Source organism: Oncorhynchus nerka, linkage group LG2 (genome assembly GCF_034236695.1).
Source record: "Oncorhynchus nerka isolate Pitt River linkage group LG2, Oner_Uvic_2.0, whole genome shotgun sequence".
In the NCBI taxonomy this organism is placed as follows: domain Eukaryota; kingdom Metazoa; phylum Chordata; class Actinopteri; order Salmoniformes; family Salmonidae; genus Oncorhynchus; species Oncorhynchus nerka.
In genome coordinates this window covers 30,244,424-30,269,856 of record NC_088397.1, presented here as the reverse complement: position 1 = coordinate 30,269,856, position 25,433 = coordinate 30,244,424, and the positions used below count along the sequence as shown (strand labels likewise).

Genomic DNA, 25,433 nt, shown 5'->3' with positions numbered 1-25,433 from the left:
TTAAAGTGTTGACTAACATAGGTTATAATTGATAGTGTTTCGTTATCATTCCTTGCATTCACTTCCTTCCTGACTGATGCACAGTCCTGTTTTTCTCCTAGAGACCTGACTTGTCATGTGATGACACACACATACGCACGCGCGCGCTCGCACACACACACACACACACACATTGACAAGGTCAACAGGTCTTGCGTGCTTCCATTGGCCAGTCACATCCTCTCTGTTTTCCACTGAAAAATCTAGCATCACCTTCTTACTGAGATTAGAGCTTGTTTCCAGAAGACGACTTCAGAGGTGAAGAAGTTGAAGGATAAACATTTTTTACAACTGAATTTAAATGGCATATTGTGGAAGGGTCCAGACACTTTTTGGGCGATTTCACTTGTTTTTGAGAAACTTACCCCAACCAGCGAGCCACTTCCTCATCTCCGTTGTGCAGTACAGGGGCTCTGAAAAAAAACACCCAAATACGTCTTTTAAGAAACTGAAAAGTTTTCAGTATAGTGATGCAGGTCTTTAGATGTTGGACACATGAAATTGTTTCATTATGAACTTTTATCCACAACGTTATATCCCATTTTGTTAGACTCAAGCTGTTTCCCCTTTCCAACAGTTCCAGTCTCCGTGTAGCCTGCTGTTAGAATGGACAGAGAGGTATTGTTCGAGTTGCAACAACAATGGAATATAACGCTGTGGATACAGTTCGTAATGATACAATTTAAGATTTATACCAAAAGTGGTGTTTGTGTGTGTGTGTGTGTGTGTGTGTGTGTGTGTGCGTGTGTGTGTGCGTGCGTGTGTGTGTGTGTAACTGGTACAGGTAGGGGGAAGAGTTGCCCCTATTTGTCAGACTACATTTAGACAACAACCTCCCCCAATATTAAGGAAGACAAAAGGAGAAGAGGGCCCAGAAGTTTAGCCTATTTAACTACAGCCTGTTGGACGGTTTCCTGTTCCTCCTCTGTGATGGGACGGCCATCACTAGTGGGCGCACGCAGGGAGCTCTGTAAGGTTGTGTTATCTCTGACCTGCAGCTTTATCCCCACTGTCTCAGCTGCCAAAGCACTCCCATTCAACATTGTGCTGAGTTCATCAAAGCTCTGTGGCCGCGGCCCAGAGCCACAGATTCCCGACAGGACAGGAAAGAGCAGGACAACCACAGCAGTCAGGACCATCACTCTAGCTGGCCACAACGCCTGGGGACCTCCATGACAAGTCCTATCTCCCTACCGGCCGCCTGGGCCTAGCTATCAACCTCCCACAGGTCACGACCACCAGGTCCCTCTACACACGTCCACCACCAGCCCCCACACTCCCACACCCCCAGCCCAGCCTAGGAGGCCCCCAACCCACGTCCTCTCCACTGTCATGGCTGTCACTTGACTTTCGCAACCAGACCTCTTTTATCAGAAAACCCGAAGCCCCAGCAACTGACAATGGAGAAGAGCTGCCAAAGACCGACCCTTGTGTATATTTAGCGATGGCTTGCTTGGCAGGCACCCATCCGAACTGTCGACCTGTCAGACGCTCGTACTGTCACCGTGTCCCCATTTGATTATGTTGTGAGGGGTCGCATGGGGCTCGGTTTTGCATTGTTCTCCTGCATGTTTCAGCACGGTCCTGAAATGAAGAGCTCAACTGTATCCGTTTCTCTCTAGCACAGAGTCCAAATGGATGTTAATTATAACAGAATATTTAGAATGCTTAAACAGACACCAGAACCACGTGCACTGCACCAGATAAGCACAAACATAGGATAGGAATAGTGTGGCACAACAACAATATGATTCACCTCGGAACAGGTTAATGAACCAGAGTGATGCGTCTTATTATAATTCTCCTAGCTCCTAGCTCCTAGGCCCTAAGTAGCCTAGGGTCCTCATCATAAGGTGACAGCTCGCAAGAGTGAGTCAGAATTGTGCTTGTTACATGAGAATGTTATTCTGAAACACGGGGCAGAACATTAGCATAGCAGGCCTACCTTTTGCTGTGCACATGATTGTACGTCGCCCAGATGGAATCAGATGTGTGTGAACATTGTGAAGGAGCACGATGCATGAAAGGCATCCTCACTTACCTCCACTCCAGCATCGAACCTTTAATAGAATCAGCCCCGGCACAAGTGCAGTGGTGCAAATGTTGAGCTTCGCTCTTACATCTAAACTCGCGGGCACAGCAGCTCGTCTGCAACAAGGCTTTCGACGTGAACACGTTACAGGATACGCGTTTCGACTGTTACCTCTGTGATGTCTTTGCTCTTTTGGTATTGACTTGACTGGCGTGTGGACAAAGGGTTCAGATAGTATAACGCTCTCATCAACAAGTCGGTTGGTAACGACCATTGAACACCATGTGCTAATGAAGTCTGTGCTAATTGTCGATATTTACTTCTTTCTTCAGGGGAAAGTTTAACTATGCCCGATAGATGACACAGTCATTTAAGGATCACTTCAGTTGAACGGCATAGACCACTTAGCAAAACGTTTCAAATGGAACCTAATAGTTTATTTTTAGTGTTTAAATGGTCTTTGCCAGGTTAATGGGATCTAGAGTGGGAAGTCTGTGCTCAACATGAAAGCTGCATAGAGGACTACAGCGGCCGATGAGTCAAGTGTTATTAACCTTTGACCTATTAGCCTGTCTGCAATCAACCGTCCGATACTCAGGTGAACTGGAACGCAGCGCGGAATGTCTAAACATGCCATTTGATGTTGTAATCTGCCATTTGATGTTGTAATCTGCCATTTGATGTTCTGAAGCATTGTTTGTATTCTAATTATCTGTTTGTTTGGGTCAGCGTCCATAATAATGGCTTCTCCTCTGGCACACAGCTGACCTTGATATCCTGCATTATCATTGAGGATCAGCTAGCGAACCATCTTAACCAGTGTCAGAGAGGCAGAAAGAGTGGTGTTGCCACCTTTGGTAGATCTCATAGATGCTCTTAGAGAGCGAGTTAGCTATGGAAATGCTGCCGAGGCATTTCAGCATTCTCACTGAACTGCAAAACTCCAATTATTTTTCCTCTAAACAGTGCTAACCAAAAGACAAATACTACTGCCTGGCCTGGCACATATTCAGGCAGCAAACATGTTACAGACAATGGTTAAACATAACACAAGGTTGCTCTCTCTCTCTCGTCTCTGCTTCTGGAAATGTTTTTAGACACCCGACACAGATACATCTTTGAGGTATTTGTGAGAAGAAACGTCTTGTCTATAAATCCAAACACGTCTGTCTTGTATGTTGCTGACCCGTGCTGGTTTAATGTTGTGTGTCCTGAAGTGGAAGGAAATGGGATTAGAGACACAGGAGGCCAAGTGTGTCGAGCGGAGTCGAACGCACAAAGCGCTCTAAGAGTCCAGTCAGGATGTGACATATTTGGCAGAGCTCCCCGGAAGACGTGACACGACCAAACAGGTGCACAGGTACTAGAGCTAGAACACCTCTGCTTCCTGCCCGAACACTCTCCCTCCTCTCCCCACACCAGTCCCCACACCTCCCCCATAGCAAGCTCCTTCCCAGCACACACCACCAAGATCCCAACAGGTGCAGAAGCTCATGTTTCAGCACTTTTTTGGGGGAGCTGCTTCGGAAATAAATGCACAGCTTTAGTAAGGCTTCCTCTCTCTTTATCTCTCTCCTTCTCTCTCTCTTTCCTTCCTTCTCTCTCTCTCTCTCTCTATCTTCTCTCTGACGTGCTTTGCTGGGAACAAGCAGGGATGTTAATAACCAGCAAGGTACACTAATCTCTGATTGCAACATTTGGTTTACCTTAATCTGGAGGGACTGCTGTATTAAAGCAGGAATTATACTAATCAGTTCAAGGCCTCTTGCATATAAAACTTCCCATTAGGCTTAAAGTACAACAGCTTACCGCTCATTCGCTAGGAGGGCTACATCTGCCTCTCAATAAGGCCTGTCTCTAATTTGCAAGGTACAGAGTGAAAAGGGGAGGGGACAGAGCTGTAGAGAGGGACGTCAGTGGCAGGGTGGGCAGTGTGTGACAGTTGTTGGGGGACGGGTGGTGGTGGGTGGATGAAGCAAGAGGAGGAGTGGGCGTAGTCGCCCATCTCTCTCTCTCTGTCTGTCTCTGTCTCTCTCTCTCTTTCTCATCTCGGCCAGACCCAAAGGTTTGTGGCGTTGATTTTTCGGAACTCTGCAAACTATAAATTCGACTGATTACTCTGCACTCTTTTGCTTGACTGAGCCTTTACAATCAGACGTCCCTGTTAACAATAAGCCCCTGATGAATCAAACATCTATGGCATTAGTTTCACCTAGCTGCCTCTTTCCCATGCACCGCACTCTCTTTGTCAGACCTTGTTTGATGGGAAAAACTACTGACACTCGGTGCACCTATTGATAAACAATTCTGTAATAAGGGTCCAAAAAAGCCAAATATAACTCGCTGGAGGAAGCTGGGGAGGGAGACAGAATACTTGGGCGGAGAAGAGCTCTTGGGTTTAGGGTGGATTTTGGTGTGGAATTTTTTTGTGCAAATATTTTTATATTTTGGCAAGAAAAATAAGATGTAATTGGATTTAAAAAATAAAATAAAAAGATTATCGTCACCATATTATTTGGGGAAATATTTTGAATATAAATATTTTTTTATGAACTTTTATTTAACTAGGCAAGTCAGTTAAGAACAAATTTGTATTTTCAATGACAGCCTAGGATCAGTGGGTTAACTGTCTTGTTCAGGGGCAGAACGACAGATTTTTACCTTGTCGGCTCAGGGATTCAATCATGCAACCTTTCAGTGACAAGTCCAACGCTCTAACATCTAGGCTAACTGCCGCCCCATTGACACTTCATAGGTAGTGAAACTGTAATATTTCTGTTGCGCACTGAAACACAACAAATACGTTTCTATGTAAATTATCTGAGAAAATGAAAGTATTTATCTATTTCCTGAACATTAATAGCAATTGATAAAGCATTCCACCTTTTCAAAAAAAAGCACCAGGTCAGACAATAAACCGTAATATCCGTGGACCATGCCATCGCTGGCAGAGGATCAAACGTAAACTTACTGTGACACTGTTTGGGATACAAACACCTATTTGTTAGGATAGAGCTAAACCAACAGGAGAGAGGAAACGAGGGAGAGAGGGAGTGAGGGAGGAGGGAAAGGAGGGGAAGGAGAGAGGGATGCGGGTGATGAGAGAGAGGGGGTTATGAGAAAGAGGGCGAAAGAAGGGGTGTGGAAGTGAGTGAGAGAGAGAGAGCGAGAGAGACAGAGAGAGAGGGGAGAGGGGGTGAGAGAGAGGTGGGGGGGTCAGCAAGTGAGAGGTGATGGGGAGTTGAAGTGAGTGAGAGAGTGAGAGAAAGAGGTGGAGAGAGAGGGGGAGTGAGGGAAAGAGAAAGGAGGTGAGTTAGAGAGAGTGATGGTGAGAAAAGAGAGGAGGGGGTTTTAGCAGTGTTTTAACAGTGACCAGGTCGTGCTCATGGTTCAAGGCCACAGACCTCAAAACCCACAAGCTCAGGCCCTGGTCCTGTCCCTTAGACCAGGCTACTGAGGACTGTCTTATACCGTGGCTTAGACTTGTACGCTGGGTTGCGGGAGAACGTGTCAAAGTGGTCAAAGAGGTGAACATAGGGGTGAGAAAAGGTTTGAGCCACCCACAACTCACCTGTAATTGTAAACAACTTTGCAAAACAAGTGTCGGGGCAACTGATTAGCCCCGATGTCAAAGATCAGGTCAGATCAGTGATGTCAAAGATCAGGTCAGGGGCAATAGGTTAAACTTTAGCAGATGGTATGGAGATTATAAAAAGGCTAACTTTATTGCTATGTTTTATTAAATGGACAGTAGTTTATGTAGCTGAATGCTCTGACAACAGATGCACTATGCATTAAACGAAAGCAGAAAGGCCCCATGCACAGAGTACAGACATAACCATTGACATAAAGGAAACACCTCTATTTGTCTGTCATTACACACATCAAACAAACAAAAGGGTCTTTGTTTCCCTGGTATTTTGTTACACCCACCTATTCATTCAGTACCTCACTGTGAATATAAGGGACAAAACTAGTCAAATTTAATAGTGACTGGCTGGAACAAAACACTTAAATCAATAGGTTGACAGTTCATCTGCTCATCATTTAACCATTACCTGGGAGACCTACACCTCCTGCTGTGGCTGCGGTTTGATCCAGATTTGCCAGCCCCTCTCTCTGTCTACTCCGATGGAACAAGGCAAAGACTCAAACACACACACACATATCGGTCTGTGTGTCTCCACCTCTCATTACCCTGTGTGTGTGTGTGTGTGTGTGTGTGTGTGTGTGTGTGTGTGTGTGTGTGTGTGTGTGTGTGCGCGCGCGCATGTGTGTTTTACCAAATACCATCTTGCCTGTTTGGAATAGAGCATTAAACATAGCCAGTCCATTACTGACAACATAATTAAGTGGTGAGGATTTAAGAGTTTAAACACTTAAACACAAATTGTGGTGTTTCAGGAATAAATGCATTGCAAATTGTGATATTTTTATTCATGCATGTCTTTATTAATTGTGTCTGTTTGTGTAGATCCATACAGTATGGTTGTTTGAGTGTGAACGGGAATGACTGAGCATATATTCCCAATCTGGGGAAATCTGTCATCTGTAATCCCACCTCAACCTGTCTCTATATTCCTAATTCAGATGGGTTTAATTTCCAGAGCAGAGAGATTAATCAATCTGATTTTCCTGGGATTAGTAAACTACACTGAACAAAAATATAAACGCGACACGTAAAGTATTGGTCCCATGTTTTATGAGCTGAAAAAGAAGATCCCCAAAATCTTCCTTACGCACAAAAAAGCTTTTTCTCTCACATGTTGTGCACAAATGAGTTTACTTCCCTGTTAGTGGGCATTTCTCCTTTGCCAAGATAATCCATCCACTTGACAGGTGTGGCATATCAAGAACCTGATTAAACAGCATGATCATTACACGGGTGCACCTTGTGCTGGGGACAATAAAAGACCACTCTAAAATGTGCAGTTTTGTCATACAACACAATGCCACAGATGTCTCAAGGAATGTCCACCAGAGCTGTTGCCAGAGAATTGAATGTTCATTTCTCTACCATAAACCGCTTCCAACGTCGTTTTAGAGATTTTGTCAGTTCGTCCAACCGGCCTCACAATCGCAGACGATGAGTATGGCGTTGTGTGGGTGAACATTAGCCCATTTTTGGGGGGTATCTGTGACCAACAGATGCATATCTGTATTCCCAGTCATGTGAAATCCATAGATTAGGGCCTAATTAATTTTTTTCAATTGACTGATTTCCTCATATAAACTGTAATTCAGTAAAATCAATGAAATTGTTCAATGTTGCGCTTAAATTTTAGATTTTTATATATTATATTATATATTTTTTTCAGTATAGATTCTGTTACTCATTTGACTCATTTACACTTCTAAGGCCATTGCACAGATTTAGATTAGGGATGTGTTTATAGGTTGACAGGGAAGAAGAAAATCTGGATGAATTAATTAACAGTAGAAAAAAGAGGGGAGTTAGATTATTGTGGGAGAGATTATTCAAACAGGGAGACCTGGCCGGACAAAAACACCTCGAAGACCTTCCACCTTCTCTCCCTAGTCGATGTATTGTCCCACTGAGTGTTACAACCCCAGTCAGACGAACAGATAAAACAGCGGTAGCGGACTTGACATGGCAGTCAGGAGAAATGAAGTAAAGGGAGCGACCAGGCGCAAGGTGCAATAGGAATGATCCTTGGCAACAGATGACGGGTATTATCCTATCAACCTGCTGTTAGCTTTACACCACCACCACCACCACCCTCCCCTTTTCCTCCCTCCCTCTATCTCTCCGTCCCGCTGTCCCTCCTCTCTGGTTATTCAGTGACCAGGAGGTTGCCTAGAGTCCACTGTCTTCTCCGAGCTATAAAACAGCCCAATAATGGGACAGGCAGTAGAAACCTCAGAAGAAGAGAGAAGAGACCATTAGGAGGCTACTATAGGAGTTACCTCAGCAGAAGGTTTCCCTTCACTCACTGCCTGCAAATCAGCATTTTCACTGGACAATAGGCTCAGCAGTGGCCCCATGATTGCTTCTTTTCAAATGGTAATGAGAATCCAGCTCCTCTGCCAGGTTTTTCCTTAGCAAGAGGACAAATTACAGTTTACAAGGCGGGCATAGAAGAAAAAATAAATAAAAGAAAAAATCTGAGCTGAATATCTTTTTTCGGCCCTCTTCTTTTTTAGATATTTTTTTATTATTCAACAAACTGACATGTAAATTACCCTTTAAGTGCTCCACTCCAGGGCTCTGATCATCTCCTAATTGTCGCAGTCAATTGTGGCCAACAGTCTCTTCAATCCCAGGCGCTTTGACAACAAGCACCAGGATCAAAGGAGGAACCAACTCCCTTCAATTTCTCTCCATTTATGGAAGTGCCAAAAAGACTGCAGTGAGAGGTGAGAGGGAGAGGGCACCAGACCACCGCTTTACAGAGAGGAGAGAGAGAGAGAGAGAGAGAGAGAGAGAGAGGGCACCAGACCACCACTGTACAGAGAGAGAGAGAGGGGAAATTATCACATCACAATAGTCATTTGTTCATAGTTCTAAAACCCTGATATTTGACAGTGCTCCTGTATTGACGTGCTCCGTACACAGGACAGTTACATCTGACAACAAGCTTGACTCATCTATTGGTACAGTATGTATTGTTTGACAGAGTATTGTAATAGCAATTGTCTTTTTTTTTTCTTGACGAGAGTGCAACAAGACTATATCGACACCTCTATTTGCCGAAAACTGTTTCAGTGTGCCAGCGTAGGAGAAACCACTGCGGGTTTAGCCTGTTAGCTGCGGGGCTCCCGAGTGGCGCAGAGGTCCAAGACACTGCATCATAGGCCTGAGAGATGTCCTTACACACCCTGGTTCAATCGCAGGCTGTATCAGAAGTTCCAAAGGCTGGTGAACAATTGTCCCAGCGTCGTGAGGGTTTGGCCGGGGAACGCCATTGTCATTGTAAATAAGAAAATAAAAGAGTTAGTCCTCTTTTACCTACCTTACAGTGACAAGCAGCTTCACGTTGATTGTTCGTTCTCTGAGGATGAAAATAAATCACAAACAATGTTAAGATAGACAGTGTTACAACTCACAATGACTAAAGTATGCTCTATTATTTTACGTCCTGGTCATTTAAAGAGTCAAGTAACCCCCCCCTCCCCTCTCTCTCTCTCTTAGGAGGACTGAACCTGATATAATTGTCCTACCATAATTCCATTAAATAAACAGTGTCTGGTAGTTGGGAGGGTGGGGAGAATTACATGTCATTTTCTGCATTGTTACTTCAGCCTCGTCAAATTGAGTTTATTGGCTTTTTCTCCATGACATATTACCCTTGCAATGGACCAGGTTAGTGTAAATGAACACACTGTATTGGAATTGCTGAGAGATTGCTGAGACAGAGAGAGAGAGAGAGAGAGAGAGAGAGAGAGAGAGAGAGAGGGGGACAGAGAGAGAGAGGGTAGACATGGTTTGGTTTGAGGATGTAAGTCAGTTATATTAATTGTATTACTATGTCCTAAGAGGAAGTAGCTTGCGTCATATATGGAAGCAGACGTAAAAAAAAGGCTGATATGCAAATGTAGGTGGAGATTAGAGATACAACAATTATTCAAATGTTTTATCAATAACGCATCATAGCCACCCTCATTTATTAATTCCAGGGAGTGATAAGTCATCTTTAGAGTCGAGACTGAAATACGTTTCCTGTTTTCCTGAACAGCTTACCTTTAGGTAAAAGAGGACTAACTCTTGTCCATGCCAAACATGAATTGACTGTGTTTTGTGTTTCTATCCCTTCTTGGTATATATGCTTCACAAAGAGGGACAATCCAAATGTTAACACAGAAATGCTGGTCTTTCTGAGTCCCTCATAGCCTCCCTCCACCAATCTGTTACTTTTCTGGCCACTGGGGACCTGACCTCTTTCCACAGGAAAGATACAAAGTAAAGCAGAACATCTGATCTGTGTCTTATTGAGCTGCGCAACTGAATAAGTTGTCGTTCGCAGTCTCAATCACCATGCACTTACTCTGTTGATTTTAACAAGAGCAACCAACAGAAGAAAAATCAATACGTTTCTGACGTAAGATTTTTGTTTCTAAGCAATCTGTCCTGTTACTTTGTGATCTCTTTCTCTGTCTCTCTGTCTCTCTCGCTCTCTGTCTCGCTCTCTCTGTCTCTCTCTCTCTCTCTCTCTCGCTCTCTCTCTCTCTCTCTCTTTCTCTCTCTCTCTCTCTCTCTCTCCTCTCTTTCACTTTCTTTTATATACACTGAGAAACATCTGAAGTGTTTTTGAGAAAAGCACAAGCAAAGGAGAAGTGCTCGTTTGCCTGTAAGGCCTGTAGCGAATGTAAACCAAATTCATGTTGCGTGTTTGAGACTTCTCCTCGAAGATCACACAAACACACACGGTCACCTCTGTTCTCCAATTGTCCATCAATCGCTCATGTTCTTTACCTCTGTACACTGCGAGCAACGGCGGCGTTTAAAATGGCATTATATCTACAGCTATTTACAGTAGTGGGATCAGCACATCACAGAACGGGTCCCATAAGAGAGATCTACAGTCAATGCTGTTGTCGTCATTGTAGTGTAGGGAGAGGGAGGGAGAGTCACAAACCAACTAGAGGGATAGATGTGATCTGGGCAAGATGCTTTGTGTCACACCATTATCATTTAGGCCCTTATACATTGTATTGTATACCGAACACCTTTAGAAGGCTGTCAACTGCATGTTTAGGGCCTCGGACATACTTCATACTCACCATCGCTGTAAGGAGCTGTCAGCGGGTGTATAGGATATAAGTAGTCATAAAGGCAGTCATACCTGGTGTGAGACATTGAATTATCTTCAACATAAATCTTACTTAACATAATGTATCATATACCGTACTTGAGGTATGTGAAATTATTCAGGGGGAGACAATAAAACAGTGAAATGTAGAGCAGCTTTGGGGTATGTTCTCATGTACAGGAAATGACATAGTCCTGTTCTCCTCCGCCTCCACTCATCCCCCTCACGCCTCGCTCTCTTATTTAGTTTGGGGATTCCACTCCATTTGATTCTTTCCCCACCACCACCTGTGCATTCTCCTCCTCTCCCTCCTTCTCCTAAGTTGTAGCGTAGATGTGACACTTCCAGGGAGCAATTCCATCTCGATCGCCGCTCCTTTCTCAGCACAGAACAGCAGTCCTGCAGGGAGTTGGAATCCAAAGATATGTGTGTTTCCATGGGACTGTCTGAGGAGGACAACATAAATTATATATCTTTGGGAAAATAGAATCGTTTTGTGGCTGGTTTGTAATCGCACAACGGACTATGATGTGTGTAGCTGCTGTACTTGTACCTGTGGAGTTCTCCTGCCAACGCGTTGTGGTCAGCGTATATTAGTGTACAAAGAAAACACCCACTATGCTTTATGACACTGCTGTAACACGTGGGAAGTCAAATCTGGTGCCTGATATAATCATGAACAGTAGTGTGCTTCAGCAGTGGAGTCTATGAACTGAACGGAGACACCTGCCTGTCTTCTGCATTCAAAGTGTGGCAGACAAAAAACAGCCTTGGGTTCGCTCATCATTCTCCACCCCGCCCCCACCCCCCACAAATGCACGGCGTTCCAGTAGACTGGTTGATCAACTACCAGGTTAAATACCAGGATCATTACTGATTCCACTGTGCATTCTGTACTGCAACACTATGTTATAAACCATTGGCCCACACTGCTTCTGTGGAGCATACGATATAAGCCATGCAGTTTTATTGTTGTCGCACAACATGCTCATTTAAATGTCAACCTAGTTGAAATTGACATAGCCTATATGCATTTACTGCTTCATGAAACAGTCGTATTTGAGTCCTTGATAAATACATAAGTAATGATAAAACTGACAAAGGGCATATATATGCTGCATTGATATTCATACCAGCAAACATGGCACGTGCAAATAAAGACACTTGCTTTCTAGAGCCACAAGAGTGTGTTGTGTTTCCTCTCGATTAAATGAACAGATTCATTAACCCTAAAGTCCCCCTATAGGTCAACCATCGTCAGTAATCCCTTTTCACGCTGTATATGTTTGTATAAAATATTCAAACTGAAAGCAAGGAGCGGTGTCACTCAGAGCGCGAGGGGATGAATGAGTAGGGGACACCGCTCCAGTCGTGGAGCGGCAGCACAGTGGGATTTGGCGAGTCAAACAGAGACCCTGCACTTGCTTGACATACATTCAGTGCGCACTTAAAATGAATGACTTTGCGTCTTTATCTGGCTTGCAATTGTAGGCTATTATTTGCTGTCAAAGTCGGAAGCGAATCACACGCCTACACCAGTCTTCATCTCTCACACACGCTGTACATAACATTAACCTCACACAAAGCAGATAACTCAGTGGAGCTGCAAAACTTGAGTTGGGAGTAGCCTACCTACCAGCTGCAGTAAAGCGGGTCCCCTTCTTCAAGACTGTAACGCTCTATCACCTGGCTGTGACCAATAACAGCTGCATAAATGACAACAAAGTTATTTTGTACATAACTAGCTAATGAAAATATAACAGTGCAATATAAATAGAGTCGTAGGCTGTAAATAAATACAATACTGTACATGTAATAATTAACATAATAATAATAATATTACAAACACATTATATTCAAATGGTTTATAATAATCAGAATTATAATTACTACAATTATATATAATTCATTCAAATTAATTGCAGATAAAAAATATTGAAAAATACTCTTAATAGCAATCTATTTTCAGCTGTGTTGTCTATATCGACCGTCTTTTGGAACATTTAATGCCAGATGCTGAGCACCTTTTCCTCTCGAGCTGTGCTTCCGAGCTCTCTGGAATTTGATTGGCTTCGGACAAAGGCATCAAACAGTCGAGCATCTTGATTGATGATTTAATTATCCATACAGTTGATAACTGCATAGGACAGGACAGCAAATATAATACTTTATTTACATAACCAATCACAGCGTTGCAAAGGTGGAGCCTTCCTCTCCATTTACAGCGAGAGAGAGAGAGAGAGACATACATTGAAGCAGCAGCATCACCAGGAAATTAATTAATTAATCAAATAGAGAAAGATGAATTGGAGTAATAGCCATGTCGTATAGTTGCAATAGAGTGAAATATGTTTCTTCGATATAACCTTGAATAACACCTGTGAAAAAAAATGAATGAAGTATACACTTGACGTCTTTCAAACCTGGTCAGAGAGATGAGTTTAACATGGACTTTGTTTAAAACACACCGGGAAAACTTCAACGAAAGTACCTGTACGCACCTGACTGCACCTGGCACGTGCGAGAAGCACCTCAATATACACATCTATTTCGCTCTTGTAGGTGCACGGGGCCATGCGCCGTTGTACATGCTCCACTCATAGTGGTTATTGCGATAGTACAACATAAACGCACGTCCATAGAGGCAAATAAATACACGTTTACAAATATAAAACATGAACAAACCCAAACCGCTGATGCTCACTTCCTTAACACTCCGCAAACCTTATATTTTCATCCCTGGTATGTGTGAGACTGTGTTGGAGAGTCAGACAAACTTCCAACGCCATCATTTTGGTCCGTTTTCCCCCTTCCAGTTGTGGTCATGTCGGTTGAATAAGAGTGTTCCAACTTTTCTTCTTCTGGATAATATTCTTTCTTCTTCGGCTGCTATACATGGTAGTCATAGTCCGACAGTCACAGTTCATTTCACTCGGATCAAACAGCCTGGGAGAGAGAGAGAGAGAGAGAGAAAAAACGTATTACGTTTAGCAAAAGATGCTCACGTTTGGTCCTTCTCAATTATCCCCTCCGGTGACGATAGGTGGCGCGTGTCCCAGGGTTGGTTCTCTCCTCTCCACTGTATTACAGAAAAGAGAAAGAAAAAATGTCATTAGAAGAGGCGTAACACGTCAGTCCGTCCCCAGGTTTGTTTCCTGGAGTGTCTGAAAGAGATCAGTCCTAACCTGCCCTAGCAGGAATAACGGTCCTTCTCGAACCACTATTTCTAAGGCTTTATTATCATTGCAAGGATCCCTGCACATTTCTCTCCACAATTGCTTACCGCTGCAGTCTCGTGTTATCACTACAACCGAAGTCAACCGAAAAGATAGTACTATAGGAAATCAGGTATGTGTCCATTTCTTTACCTTGACTAATAACCTTTATACAATGGGTCATTTATAGTTTTAGAGATTTCGACTTAGAGCGTATCTAAGGGCTTTGGTGCTATAGCATTGCGTTCACGTTAAACTTTCTCTACCTGCACAGGTGGATGAGGGAGCGGTGCGCTTTAAGTATCTAGGCTTGCAGTGCGTTTCATCAGAGAAGATGCAGTTTTGTAGAATTTGCTGAAAAGCCTACTCTTCGAGCCGAAAAACCACGAGGAAAAATAATAATAATAAGCTCGGTCTTCTTCAGCTTTGGATTCAGTTTCACCGAGCCATCATGCACCCTTTTGTGTCCAACTCGTTTTTTTTGTTAGTGTCTTTATGTATCCTTTGGTTTCGTAGAGTAGAAGTTGTCTGTCTCACAATAGGGTAAATATTCGCTTATCATATCAACGTCATTTACATGATTTTGTTCAGATAGCTATAATCTGTTTCATATCCCGTCTGGATAATTGTATTTTTGTTGACACATCATTTTGTGGTATTTGTAAGTTTTTTTTGTTTATTTGTTCTTCCTGTCGTGGGTCGTTCCCCATAGCAATTACAATCCAATGGCAGAAATTAACCCACTCATTTTTGCTCGATTAGTCCATTGAAATCATGAATGTTTTCATGTTTAGTCTGTTTTTACTTATTTATTTATGTACGTTTTTCAGCATGATAGGCCTAAAAACATAAAATACGCATGCAATCTCAAATGAATCTTAAATTAACACATTTTGTAATGTTCGTAAATTAATGTTGGAGTTCTTTTACATTTAGGCATTTAGGATCTACGTATTTCACAACACGCTTTTTGCATCATCTTTATTTTGTATTGTCTTGTGTTGTAAGTGATATATTTGCCTGGCGGATTGAAACTGTTTTTTTTTTTCTGCCTTTCTGATATTTACATTTGACACAAAGCCTAACGTTGAACTCACAACTTTAACATTGTGTCATCATCAATATCGGTTACTCTCAATTTAAAAAATGTAGGTTAAAAAAACATGAACCCGGATAAATCAATGTAGGCCTGCTGTTTGCGATGTACGAGTTATTATTTTTATATATATATATATCGAAGCAGAACATAAAATGGAAACAGCAGAAAATAAAAGAAATGAGAAATGATCAAACTTTTCTTATTTAAATTAACACAATGTAAAAACGCATGCTTAACCAAGCAGGGCCAGTCCGTGTGAATTATTCCTCATGCTGAAGGTGTATCTATCTCCCTGTCTCCCCCTTTCTCTGCATCCTCTCCTTCCCCGTCGTCAATGTTCACTTCCACTTATCATCATCCCGATCACTGGCATTATACAGATCAACAATACATTGATCGACCCCTTATCGTACTTTAGCATGGGTATAAAATAAACGTTTTGTATATCAGTTGGGTTTTCTATTATTTTCTGTTTCATTTGGCGCCTGATATTTAAATGGTTACTCCCAGTCGGTCCAGTGTACCCACATTGTTGCTGCCTGTGTTTGGTTGTTAGATATTGAGCCTGCGTGCCGCTGCTGCTGCTGCTGCTGCTGATTCAAGGAGTCGAGTCCATGCGAGCTGCCATCTGATCCACTCTTATCAATGAAGCACGAGATCATGGCGGATGGCCCCAGGTGTAAGAGGCGAAAACAAGCCAATCCAAGAAGGAAAAACGGTAAGAAAAGACAGGAAAATAACAAACTGTCATTTGCGAAATATGTTTGTTGTGGATCTAGAGTTGTAATGTTGTCACTGTTGACTGTAGTTCAGAGGGGCTGGCTACGAATTGCCAAATGCGTGTTCTGTTCTGCTCTCGTCTCATAGGAAATAAAGGGACACTTCTAACTGGGTAATAATGCGTAATGTGTCAGTATTGTGCTGTGTACACAGGCGGGACTGTCTATCCTTCGTTGTGAAATTAGGAGCACAACGTGTTTGCTCATTTCGTCATTTTTACAGAGACGATTTGATGGAAGTTGTAATAAGTTGAGAGTTTATCGTTGTGCGAAAAGACTGAGTAGCAGTGGGAGGAATTTCAGAAAGTTCCCCCTGCCCAGATAACGGTTCAGTCGCGAAGTCCCTTATTTTCCACCAAGACAAACCCGTTAGATGAGGACAAATTTTATTTGCTGTTCTGTACTTGACGTACCTGTAGATTTAGTTGTTTGAGTATTTTATTTCAGCAAGTGTTTGTTCCTTATGTTACGCATTGCTTAGACTCTCACACCCCTGAGTATATTATGACATTAATGTAATTCATTTTTATATGTCTACGCGTTATTGGTATGTTTAGTTCTCGCGTTTTACCCAAATGATTTGTTGTAGTGTCTATCTACTTTCTCTCGAAGCATAGTCCCCTTTTAGTAGGGAATGATTAGTGTCCCACACCGTTGGCAATTGACAAGAATATGAAACAGAACATGGGGGGGGACAATTCGCAGTGAACAGGCTGCAATAGCTTAGTTTACTAATTTATTGTAACCAAATAAGATGGCATGTGCGCTAAGATGGTGATATTGACCGGTGGTGTGTCTCGTGTCATTTATTTTATTATGAGCAATATGAAGTGCTTTGTGTGGAGCAAATAGCGGCGAATGATACATGTGTCACTCTATTATTGCCAACTGTTTGTTCACCCACCAAACTGTGTTACATGTTGGGAGTTATTGAGCCATGTCGTGGATCGCTTTTCGGAGGGAATATACGTCTGTTCCTTTCCCTTTTGTGGACTGTTGACTACAATACACCCCGTGCACAAGTAAATCCAGCATCACCACATGTCTGGGTCCCGAGATATATCCTTACACGGGGAATGCTTTGCATTTTATTTTGTCCCTGGGATTTTCAGTCTCTGTTGTTGTACAAAGTAGCCTTATCAAATGCGTATGAATTTTGCTCATACTTGTGAAATGTCTCCCTTTATGTGGCTCTTTTCCTTATTAAATGTTGTGTATTGATTTTGCACAATCAATACAAGGAGAGGCATTGATGCTTACAAGTGTAGCTTCAAGCTTGTTGTTGTTCTGAATAACAAAAGATAGGAGTGAAAGTAGGTTCCCCCTTTTCACTGTAGTTTCTAGGAGATAAGAATGTTCTTTCCTCTGAGCACCGGTTCCCACCTGTTCCAGTAAACAAAAGTTTGGATTACTTTAAAACACTCCATTCAAGTAAGTGTTTTCTGACAAACACACACCTGATGATTGACATTTGCATTTGTCAGAAACAAAAATCCTTTCAAGTTCCCGCCATGCAACAGCAGCAAGCAAGCTCACACACTCTCAAATGCAAAAAAAATAATTAACATGTTATTTTAGTCGCTTCCCCCTCAGTGCCGAGGTGGTGTGCAGCGTGCACATATTATAGGCTGGCTGAGCAAGTCGAAATTCGACATTCTAGATTCTATCATATTTTTTGAATATGCCATTGTGGTCCCGGCGTCCCCCTCCCCATTTACATTTTTTACATTTTCTTGTCATGGGATGCCTTCAATAGCTCTCTCCCTTTGGGAATGCTGTGGTTGAACTGTTCAGACAGAGTGGATTTCATTTTCTCCCCTGGATGCATGGGGAGATGTCATAGGAGCTGAGCTTGTGTGTCTGGCCGATAGATAGCACCCCTATATAGCTATATATGAGGATCCTTATCAGACCGATAGCCTACATATTGAGATTACTTGAACGCAGTAAACAATATATATTTTTTAAATAGACCATCAATTGAAATATTTTGAATATTGATAGATTGATGATGTCAATGATTTATTTATGATATGGGTAGAGAAATAAATGTTGTTTTTTCTGCATGGCAGTTTGTCGTGTTTCCCAGAAAACATGTATCTGTAGTTGTAGAATATTTTGAGTAGGATTTAAACGTTTCGATTCACAATTATAGCTAAATTCTATAGCCAGTATTTTGATCTTAGAGTGAAACTCTGGAATTCCAGGTGAATTTATTCAGATTAGGTTATTTGGTCACATTATAGTAGGCAATAATGGTTGTCTAGTCATAAATGGTGTATTTGGCTTCGCTGTTTGTTGATAACACACCTACGCTGTGTGATTCTATAGGCCCACATATATGCATGCTTATCACATCCAGAGTTAAAGAGTGTAAAGTCAATCTCACAGTTCGGTGCAACGTGATATTGGCAACCCTGTAGTTTTGTTGGAGTTTTCTCTCTGCCTGCCTTCCCAGGTGTTGCAAGTCAGACCCAGCTGCGGGGTCTCTACCTCGCTGTGTGTTTCTAAGTACAGCTGGAAAAGTACTCCACAAACCTCTTCCCTTCTAACTGGATTAGTCAAATCAGTACTGTTAGAAAGTAGTACTTTTGCACGGCATACTTTCAGTTTCTACACTTTTATTCCTCTCTCAGTATGGGTAAAGAGACATTTACTATGGAAATGGCAGACAGTGGTACTGGTCAGCATCTCCTGCTCATTTACTTTGTTTTACGTTCAACTCCGGAGTAATGTTGGAGTTGTGTGCCTTATGTGGTTTTGCCTGTACAGGGCGTGCCATTTTATGAGTTGGTACATAAAAACGCTACCACTTTTTCCGGAGACGTTTCAAATGTGAAGGTAGCAATTCCAAAGGTCTGTTTCTCTGACATTTCCTGTAATACAATGCAAAGACCTATACATTTTCAATCAACAGAAAGCCTCTCCATAGATGTTACCATGCTCCAGGATATGTTGATTACATAATTAAAGGTACAAAACTAAAGGATGACACTTTCCAGCTTTCTCTCTGTCTCTCTCTCTCTCTCTCTCTCTCTCTCTCTCTCTCTCTCTCTCTCTCTCTCTCTCTCTCTCTCTCTCTGGCTCCAATAGTTTAATACAATGCTGTGAATGTGATTATAAAAGGCTGTGTGCATTCACGCTAAAGATATAAAGGAGTCCTACTAATTCTTTAGCCTCAGCCCTGCCTTCAGCCCAAACAATGGCAGATTCCTTCCAGTCTAAACATTTTGTCCATCTCTATTATTCATTTGCTTTTAAGGTGCATTTGCTCCCGAGTCGAAGAGAAAACTCCCCCCCCCACACCAAGCCCCCCCTTCCCTTTTCACAAATGTTTTCCTCTTCCCAAGGTAGGCACTATTTTGTTGCTGTCACAGGGAAAAGGAGGGCAGGTTCGCTGGCGCTCACAGATAATTGACTGTCAGTCGTAATGTGTTTCATTTACATGTTTTATAACGTCAATAGTGCTGGGGTGTCCACTGTACCATTCATGCTGCCATTCCCACAAGGGTGCAATTGTCTAAGCAACCATAGCCGGTCACCTTTTCTGATGGCTTTTTCACTCGGGCAAAAAAAATGGGAAGGGCGGTGTTGCCGTGGTGCATCAGTGTTTAGAGAAGGATTATTTTGTTTAAGCAAGTGAAATAATTTCTGCAGATATTACGAGCCAGCAAGAAATAATCTCCCTTCGGCAGGGGCCTGCACTGTTCGCATGGCAGCAGTGACAGAGGCATGAGGTGTCCAGACAAACCCAGGTTTTTTTTTTTTTTTTTTAGAAAAGCTATTTCATATATGTCATATGATGAGGTATTATTAGATTATTTACTTTAGACTCATAGACTGATGGTGTCTGGCAATGGTAGATGCGGCATGTTGAGGATGTGTGTTTTTTTTGTGTGTGCACTGTTCCCAAAACAACATCCTGATCCTGATTTCTGGCATGTCGTTACGCGAGAGACCTTTGTTGCCCTTTTCACGCTTTTCAAGCAGATACAGTTTAGTTGATGCTTCACTGTAGTTTGATGTTTTGTCTTCTTTTTTTTTTTTTTTTTATCAAACGGGGGTCATCATGAGCTTAATATATCCTTCTGCTAAAACGACTATAGTCGGACGTGCACCACTGAACACTTTTGTGTTACTGGATCTCTACCTGTTAGATTTCAGAACTTCCAGAATATTCAATAAATCTCCATATGCATTCCATCGCCTAGTGTGGGCGACTTTCGACTTGGTAAAGGTTTTAGTTCATTCAAAACGACATAGATCTCCCTGACATCACGTTCAACCACAAACTCATGTCGTGAGGAACCAGATTCATGCCAGTATCAGACGATTATGAATCTGACAGAACAATAATGACCATCTCCTCAGTCGGACACCAATACGCAACTTTTATCCCAAAAGATTTTGTCTGTTAAATTATTTTTTTTAAATCCCATTTTTATTTTGTTTTGGGTTCTATATATTTTTTTTTCTCCGTCTCTGGCTTGTGAAGATATTTCCGCCTAACAGGGAGAACACACACAGCAGAGGCACCGTTAGCTGAACCCCTGACACCACGGTCTTTGGAATGCCTTAGGTATGGTTTCACTTTTGCTCACATCAATGCTGACCTGAATGTCTTTCATATCTGATCCGCCGTGTCTCTCCCAGTAAACATCCCCCGAGGGGAGAACAAAGAAAGGAGCTCTTCTTCTTCTTAATCACAATTCAGCCCTTTCACCGCCAGCAGGCTACATTTGCATTCAGCATCAGAAAGGCCGAGATGAAAAGGGGGGGAAAGGGAAAGCAAGAAAGGAGAGCAATAGCAACAAAAAAAAACACAAAAAAATGGCAGAAGGGTGGGTGGTGAACAAAATAACTTAGGTGTTTGTGGCTGTTTGTTGGGTGTCCCCTGGTTACTAGCCTAATATAGCTCCTACTCTACCGGGGTAGGCCTGGCCCTCCTGACAGTCAGATAGTGTTACGAGATGGCATGCCTGTACTATTCATGGACACTCACTCTCACACTTAAAAAAAAAAAAAAAAAATGAAAAGGTGTCTGAAACGGATCAGATTCTAACTTAAGAAGTCTATACTAGCTAGGAGCAGGTGTGTTTAGACACAATTACTTTTGGGGGGGGGGGGGTGTTTTTTGTTGTTGTTGTCCATTTTGAAATAAGAATTGGGGCGCAACGCAGTGCTTATGTCTATTGTTATTTGTCAAATTGCATTCTCACGTGATATTGTAGGGATTCCTTGTGGATGTGTGTTTTGTATGTCACTAGAAGAGCAGGTGTGTCAGAGGTCAATAGGAGAGACTATTTCTGGAGTTGTTGCAGTGTGATCTTTCAAAGTATCATGTTAGTTGATACACTATGCTGGGTTTACTGAGAAAAGTTTAGTAGTTGTGTTATGTGATGAAAATAAAACCCAGTTCAAACAGTGTTACCATTTTTGTTTCTCTTTACTTTATAGCTCAGTACTCTCTCTACTTTAAGATTAGATTTGGTCCCCCCCTAGAAATGTGGACCAAAGTTTAACCGCATGCTTCCACTTCTCTTAAGTTGGTTGGCAAGATATCTTTATTGTCTAGTGAGATCTATTTCTCCTCTCTCCTCTCTCTCAATCAGACTAAAGAATCATGTATGCAAATCCGTTGCCAAGCTTTGAAAGGGGGGGATGCTTCAGCCTACAACTTTAAATGCATCATGTGATATGAATTCCAGATTCTTTCTTTTTCTTTTCCAACCAGAACTTTTTGTTAAGAAAAAAAAGGGTTATTAGTACACCTTCCCCCCCTTCCCAAGCTGACCGGGATTTAGACAGATTTACTTCAGCAAACACCTTTGGACACTGGGGGAAAGTAGGAGTCTGTTTGCAAAAGGAGTCTTTTGTTCCGAGAGGTGCAGGGATAATTCTTTACTAGGCAAGCGTGATATTAACCCATGCTTCGATACCAGGGGAAGTGGTTAACTCTTTGTGGGCACACACTCACTCTTTACTTGGACAGTTCAGGTTTCTGCTCTTCGCATGCATAGAACATTTTCTCATCTCTGTTGACAACTTTCCCTCTCTCCCTTTCCGGTGCCTTCTTATTGTGTACCTTGTCTAAAGTAAAGAGTCAGGACAGCCTGTTCCATGTTCTGCTTTTTGTGTGTGTGTGTGTGTGTGTGTGTGTGTGTGTGTGTGTGTGTGTGTGTGTGTGTGTGTGTGTGTGTGGAAAAGCTGCGAGATCTTGGATAGGGGACTCGCTTGGCTTTAACGAATACCCAACCCATCATTATAGCTGAAATTCCTTCCCTCTGCAATAGCTTCAGCTCTAGTTGCTGTTCTGCTGGCAGTCTTCTGTGCTGCTTACTTATGTCACTGTCGAGGACCACGTAGTGGTGAGTTTCTTGCGTCATCGTTGAATAAGAAAAATGCATGAATCATAACCAATGAGAAGGCAGTCCTCAAGCCCCTTGGCTTAATATGTTGATTTGATGACTCAATATTCATAATGCTTAAGGCCACTAGACATTTGATCATGTTTTGATGAGGATCAAGTCTTAATAAGTTTGACTTGTTTTCACTTTATCCACCTCCACCTTCGTCTTGCGCTGGTTCAGGTTGTGTGTGTGTGTGTGTGTGTGTGTGTGTGTGTGTGTGTGTGTGTGTGTGTGTGTGTGTGTGTGTGTGTGTGTGTGTGTGTGTGTGTGTGTGTGTGTGTGTGTGTGTGTGTGTGTGTGTGTGTGTGTGTGTGTGTGTGTGTGTGTGTGTGTGTGTGTGTGTGTGTGTGTGAGGACCTTAGCGACTCGCGAGTGTGAAAGATTGAATGATGGAGGAGAAGTGACAGAATTTAAGGTGTTTGCGGCGCCGCTCCGCCGTGACTCGTCCTCTAAGCCCCGTCTCTGTCACCGTCCTCTTGTGACTTGACAGTTCATATCCACTCCCCGGTAAGGTGATGTGAACTCATACACCACTGAAGCTGGAGCATATTCAGCCGACTGTCTTTCTCTTCTTTCATTCGTTCCTTGGCTCTTTTCCTTTTTTTCTGTGTGTGTGTGTGTGATACAGACACAAGGCAAACACTGAAATTGAAACTTCAGTGGACTGGCAAATAATTGCATGCATTTTGGATTGCACGTTTATGTGTGTACTTCCTTATCCTAAGCCCACAATGTTTTATGCATTGGGTGAGAAAAATACACTTTTGAAAAATATCATGCCTCATTTGACATTTTCTCAAGTGAAAATGCAAAGTCTTTTTTTTCGGCCCATCCATTCGGTTCCTATCCCGCTGTTTGCACACGTCTAGTTGTTTACAATGGCTTGCGTGTGATTTTCAAAATGTTCCACGTGTCAACTCTCCTATTTGCAAGGTACACTTGGTGTGACTTGCGACAGGTTGCATAGCAGGTGGGAATGAACATTTCCATTTCTTAACGAAACAAATGAGAAGTTCAAAGGCACCGCGTTTTGTGCGCATAATCGTATGTTTCATTATGACGTGTTGCATGTGACTCGCAGTCAGCGTAATACACAGCAACTCGACAGTTCTAGCAATACACCGTCTGGGCTTCAGAACAAGGACAAATTCAATGGAAATCTCCCATTTCTGCTGATTGTCCTCTTACAATATACATCTGGATTTCCCTCACGAGTGAGTAAGTATAGTGCCCACATGCATGACACGTCCCCCCATAGCCTAAACAGCATGTATTCCGCAAGTTCAATAATGACTGTATTATGGCCTATAGAAATATCGGTGTGCTAATGATAATGGCTAAGAGTATATCACTCCATACTGCTGTCGGGGATGGGGAGAGGGTCTACTAAAAAGCTAAAAAAGGAAGGTAGCAACACTAGTTGTGAGGAAAATAAGAGGCGCTTTATCTCATCAGATGCCTTTTGATCTGGTTGGTAGTGTGTGAATGGCGCTGTGTTTCTCTGTCCGCTGTTCGTTATCCGCATGTTCAAAGTTGTCACCTTTACGGGAAAACAGTGCCCGAAAGTGGTCCCTCAGTTTCCTGTTTCGTCCTCTGAAGTCGGTGGATTTAGTTTTTTCACCAAGTCTGACCAGACACAAGGCACGCACACACACACACACACACACACACACTCTTTGATGTATGTTTGACTGTCGGGTGGAAGAGCACTCCTGGCAAGGTCATGGACACATGGGACAATCAATAAGAGATTTTCAGATTAAGGTATCATGACATTTGGAAATGTAGGACTTTTTCCCCACATACGACTCAATGCATTTTACACTGTTATGCTATTCCCCTTACTAAGACCTAATAGAACATGTTGCCTCATTTCAGCTCATTTCCTTCCATTTGTTTGAATCATGTAGAAGCCAAGTCACCTAGAGAGATTTTCTCCTTTCCTACCTTTTCCCGGTTGGAAATGGAGACGGTGGTGTCTGTCTTGATTAAGGACGTACTGGGTCCGTGTTGAATATTATGGAAGGTAACTGTGCCACTGTTATTTCTTTGTAATTGCAGTTGATTGCTGGGCAGATTCAGTCATTTGTAGCGCTACATTTTTGTCACTTTATACGCTTTCATCTTATCGCTTGATCAACTGAGCTCTTAACCGAACGTTGCAGCAATAGAGGAAATTGTATGAAATTACGTTTCCCCTTGTTATTCAAACATACATTTAACCTTTGGTAAAAGTGAGCCAAGGAGAGAGAAAAAACACACACCTCCCCCCCTTTAAATGTCATCGGTAGTAAGGACACGTGTAAAGATAGTGTGTGAACCAGTCTGGCCTTGTAAAAACTCCGAGGTGAATTCTGGTGTTAATAGGTTCTGACTGGCGATGGAGCCCCCACTGAACGGCCTGCGCCCCGCCGCTGTCAAACACCAATGTCAAACAAACACCTCCTCAGGTAGCTGGAGGATAATCACACCGACAGGCCTGTCCTCAGCCTTTCTGACACACAGGACCAGAGCCATAGGGTGGAGGCAGGGTCAGGGGAAAAGGGCTGAGGTTGAGGGCTAGGGTATGTTTCTGGGAATGGGGTAGGGGTGGAGGGCTAAAGTTAGGATTGGGGCAGGGTTTGGGACTAGTTGCGGCAACAACAAAAAAAGGCCTGGGCTGACTCGGTGCCCTCTACCTGCACTATCACTGACTGTTTACCCTCTGTGAGTCCAGGCTCGACCCCAGCCGTCAGTAATTACTGGGTACTCCCTGCTTTCCTACCCAAAGGAAGATTCACTCTTATCACTCCAGCGTCTTGTTCCAACATTCCTGAGATAAATTCTCCATCACTTTGTTATTCTTACTACTTAGGGGTATTAGAATTAGCATGCCCATCAAAGCAGACCTTGTGCTTTCCTTCTCTCCACGGCCGTATCAGTGGTCGTACGTTACGCCAGGGATGCACCATTGGCGGCAGCATAGTTGAATAATGTTCAGGCAGAGTCGTATCGAACTGAGCCACTGACATCACAGGGAGTCAGGATGATGAAGTTGTGTAAATGTATGGCTGGGTAGCGCGGAAGTTAGGTTAGAGCCACACAGGTA

The 25,433-nt window shown here is 42.7% G+C and overlaps 1 protein-coding gene and 1 long non-coding RNA gene across 3 annotated transcripts in view; one reads left to right on the top strand and one right to left on the bottom strand.

Moving 5' to 3' along the window:
• Positions 1-7,961: 7,961 nt before the first annotated feature.
• The window catches only part of LOC115134056 (zinc finger E-box-binding homeobox 2-like), an 85,862-nt gene continuing 68,390 nt past the window's right edge, over positions 7,962-25,433 (top strand). The window contains exons 1-2 of one of the 2 annotated variants that reach the window (XM_065025741.1): positions 7,962-8,449; positions 15,713-15,874. In XM_065025741.1, the coding sequence (XP_064881813.1) occupies positions 15,802-15,874 (73 nt within the window). In that variant the 5' untranslated portion in view covers positions 7,962-8,449; positions 15,713-15,801. Of the gene's footprint in view, positions 8,450-15,712; positions 15,875-25,433 lie in introns of those variants that run through there. The other variant, XM_065025744.1, reaches the window with a different exon arrangement.
• LOC115134065 (uncharacterized) lies at positions 12,943-15,768 on the bottom strand. The gene is made up of 2 exons (XR_003864291.2): positions 15,685-15,768; positions 12,943-13,921 (listed from the first exon to the last, which is right to left on the bottom strand). It is a non-coding gene; the product is annotated as an uncharacterized LOC115134065 (long non-coding RNA).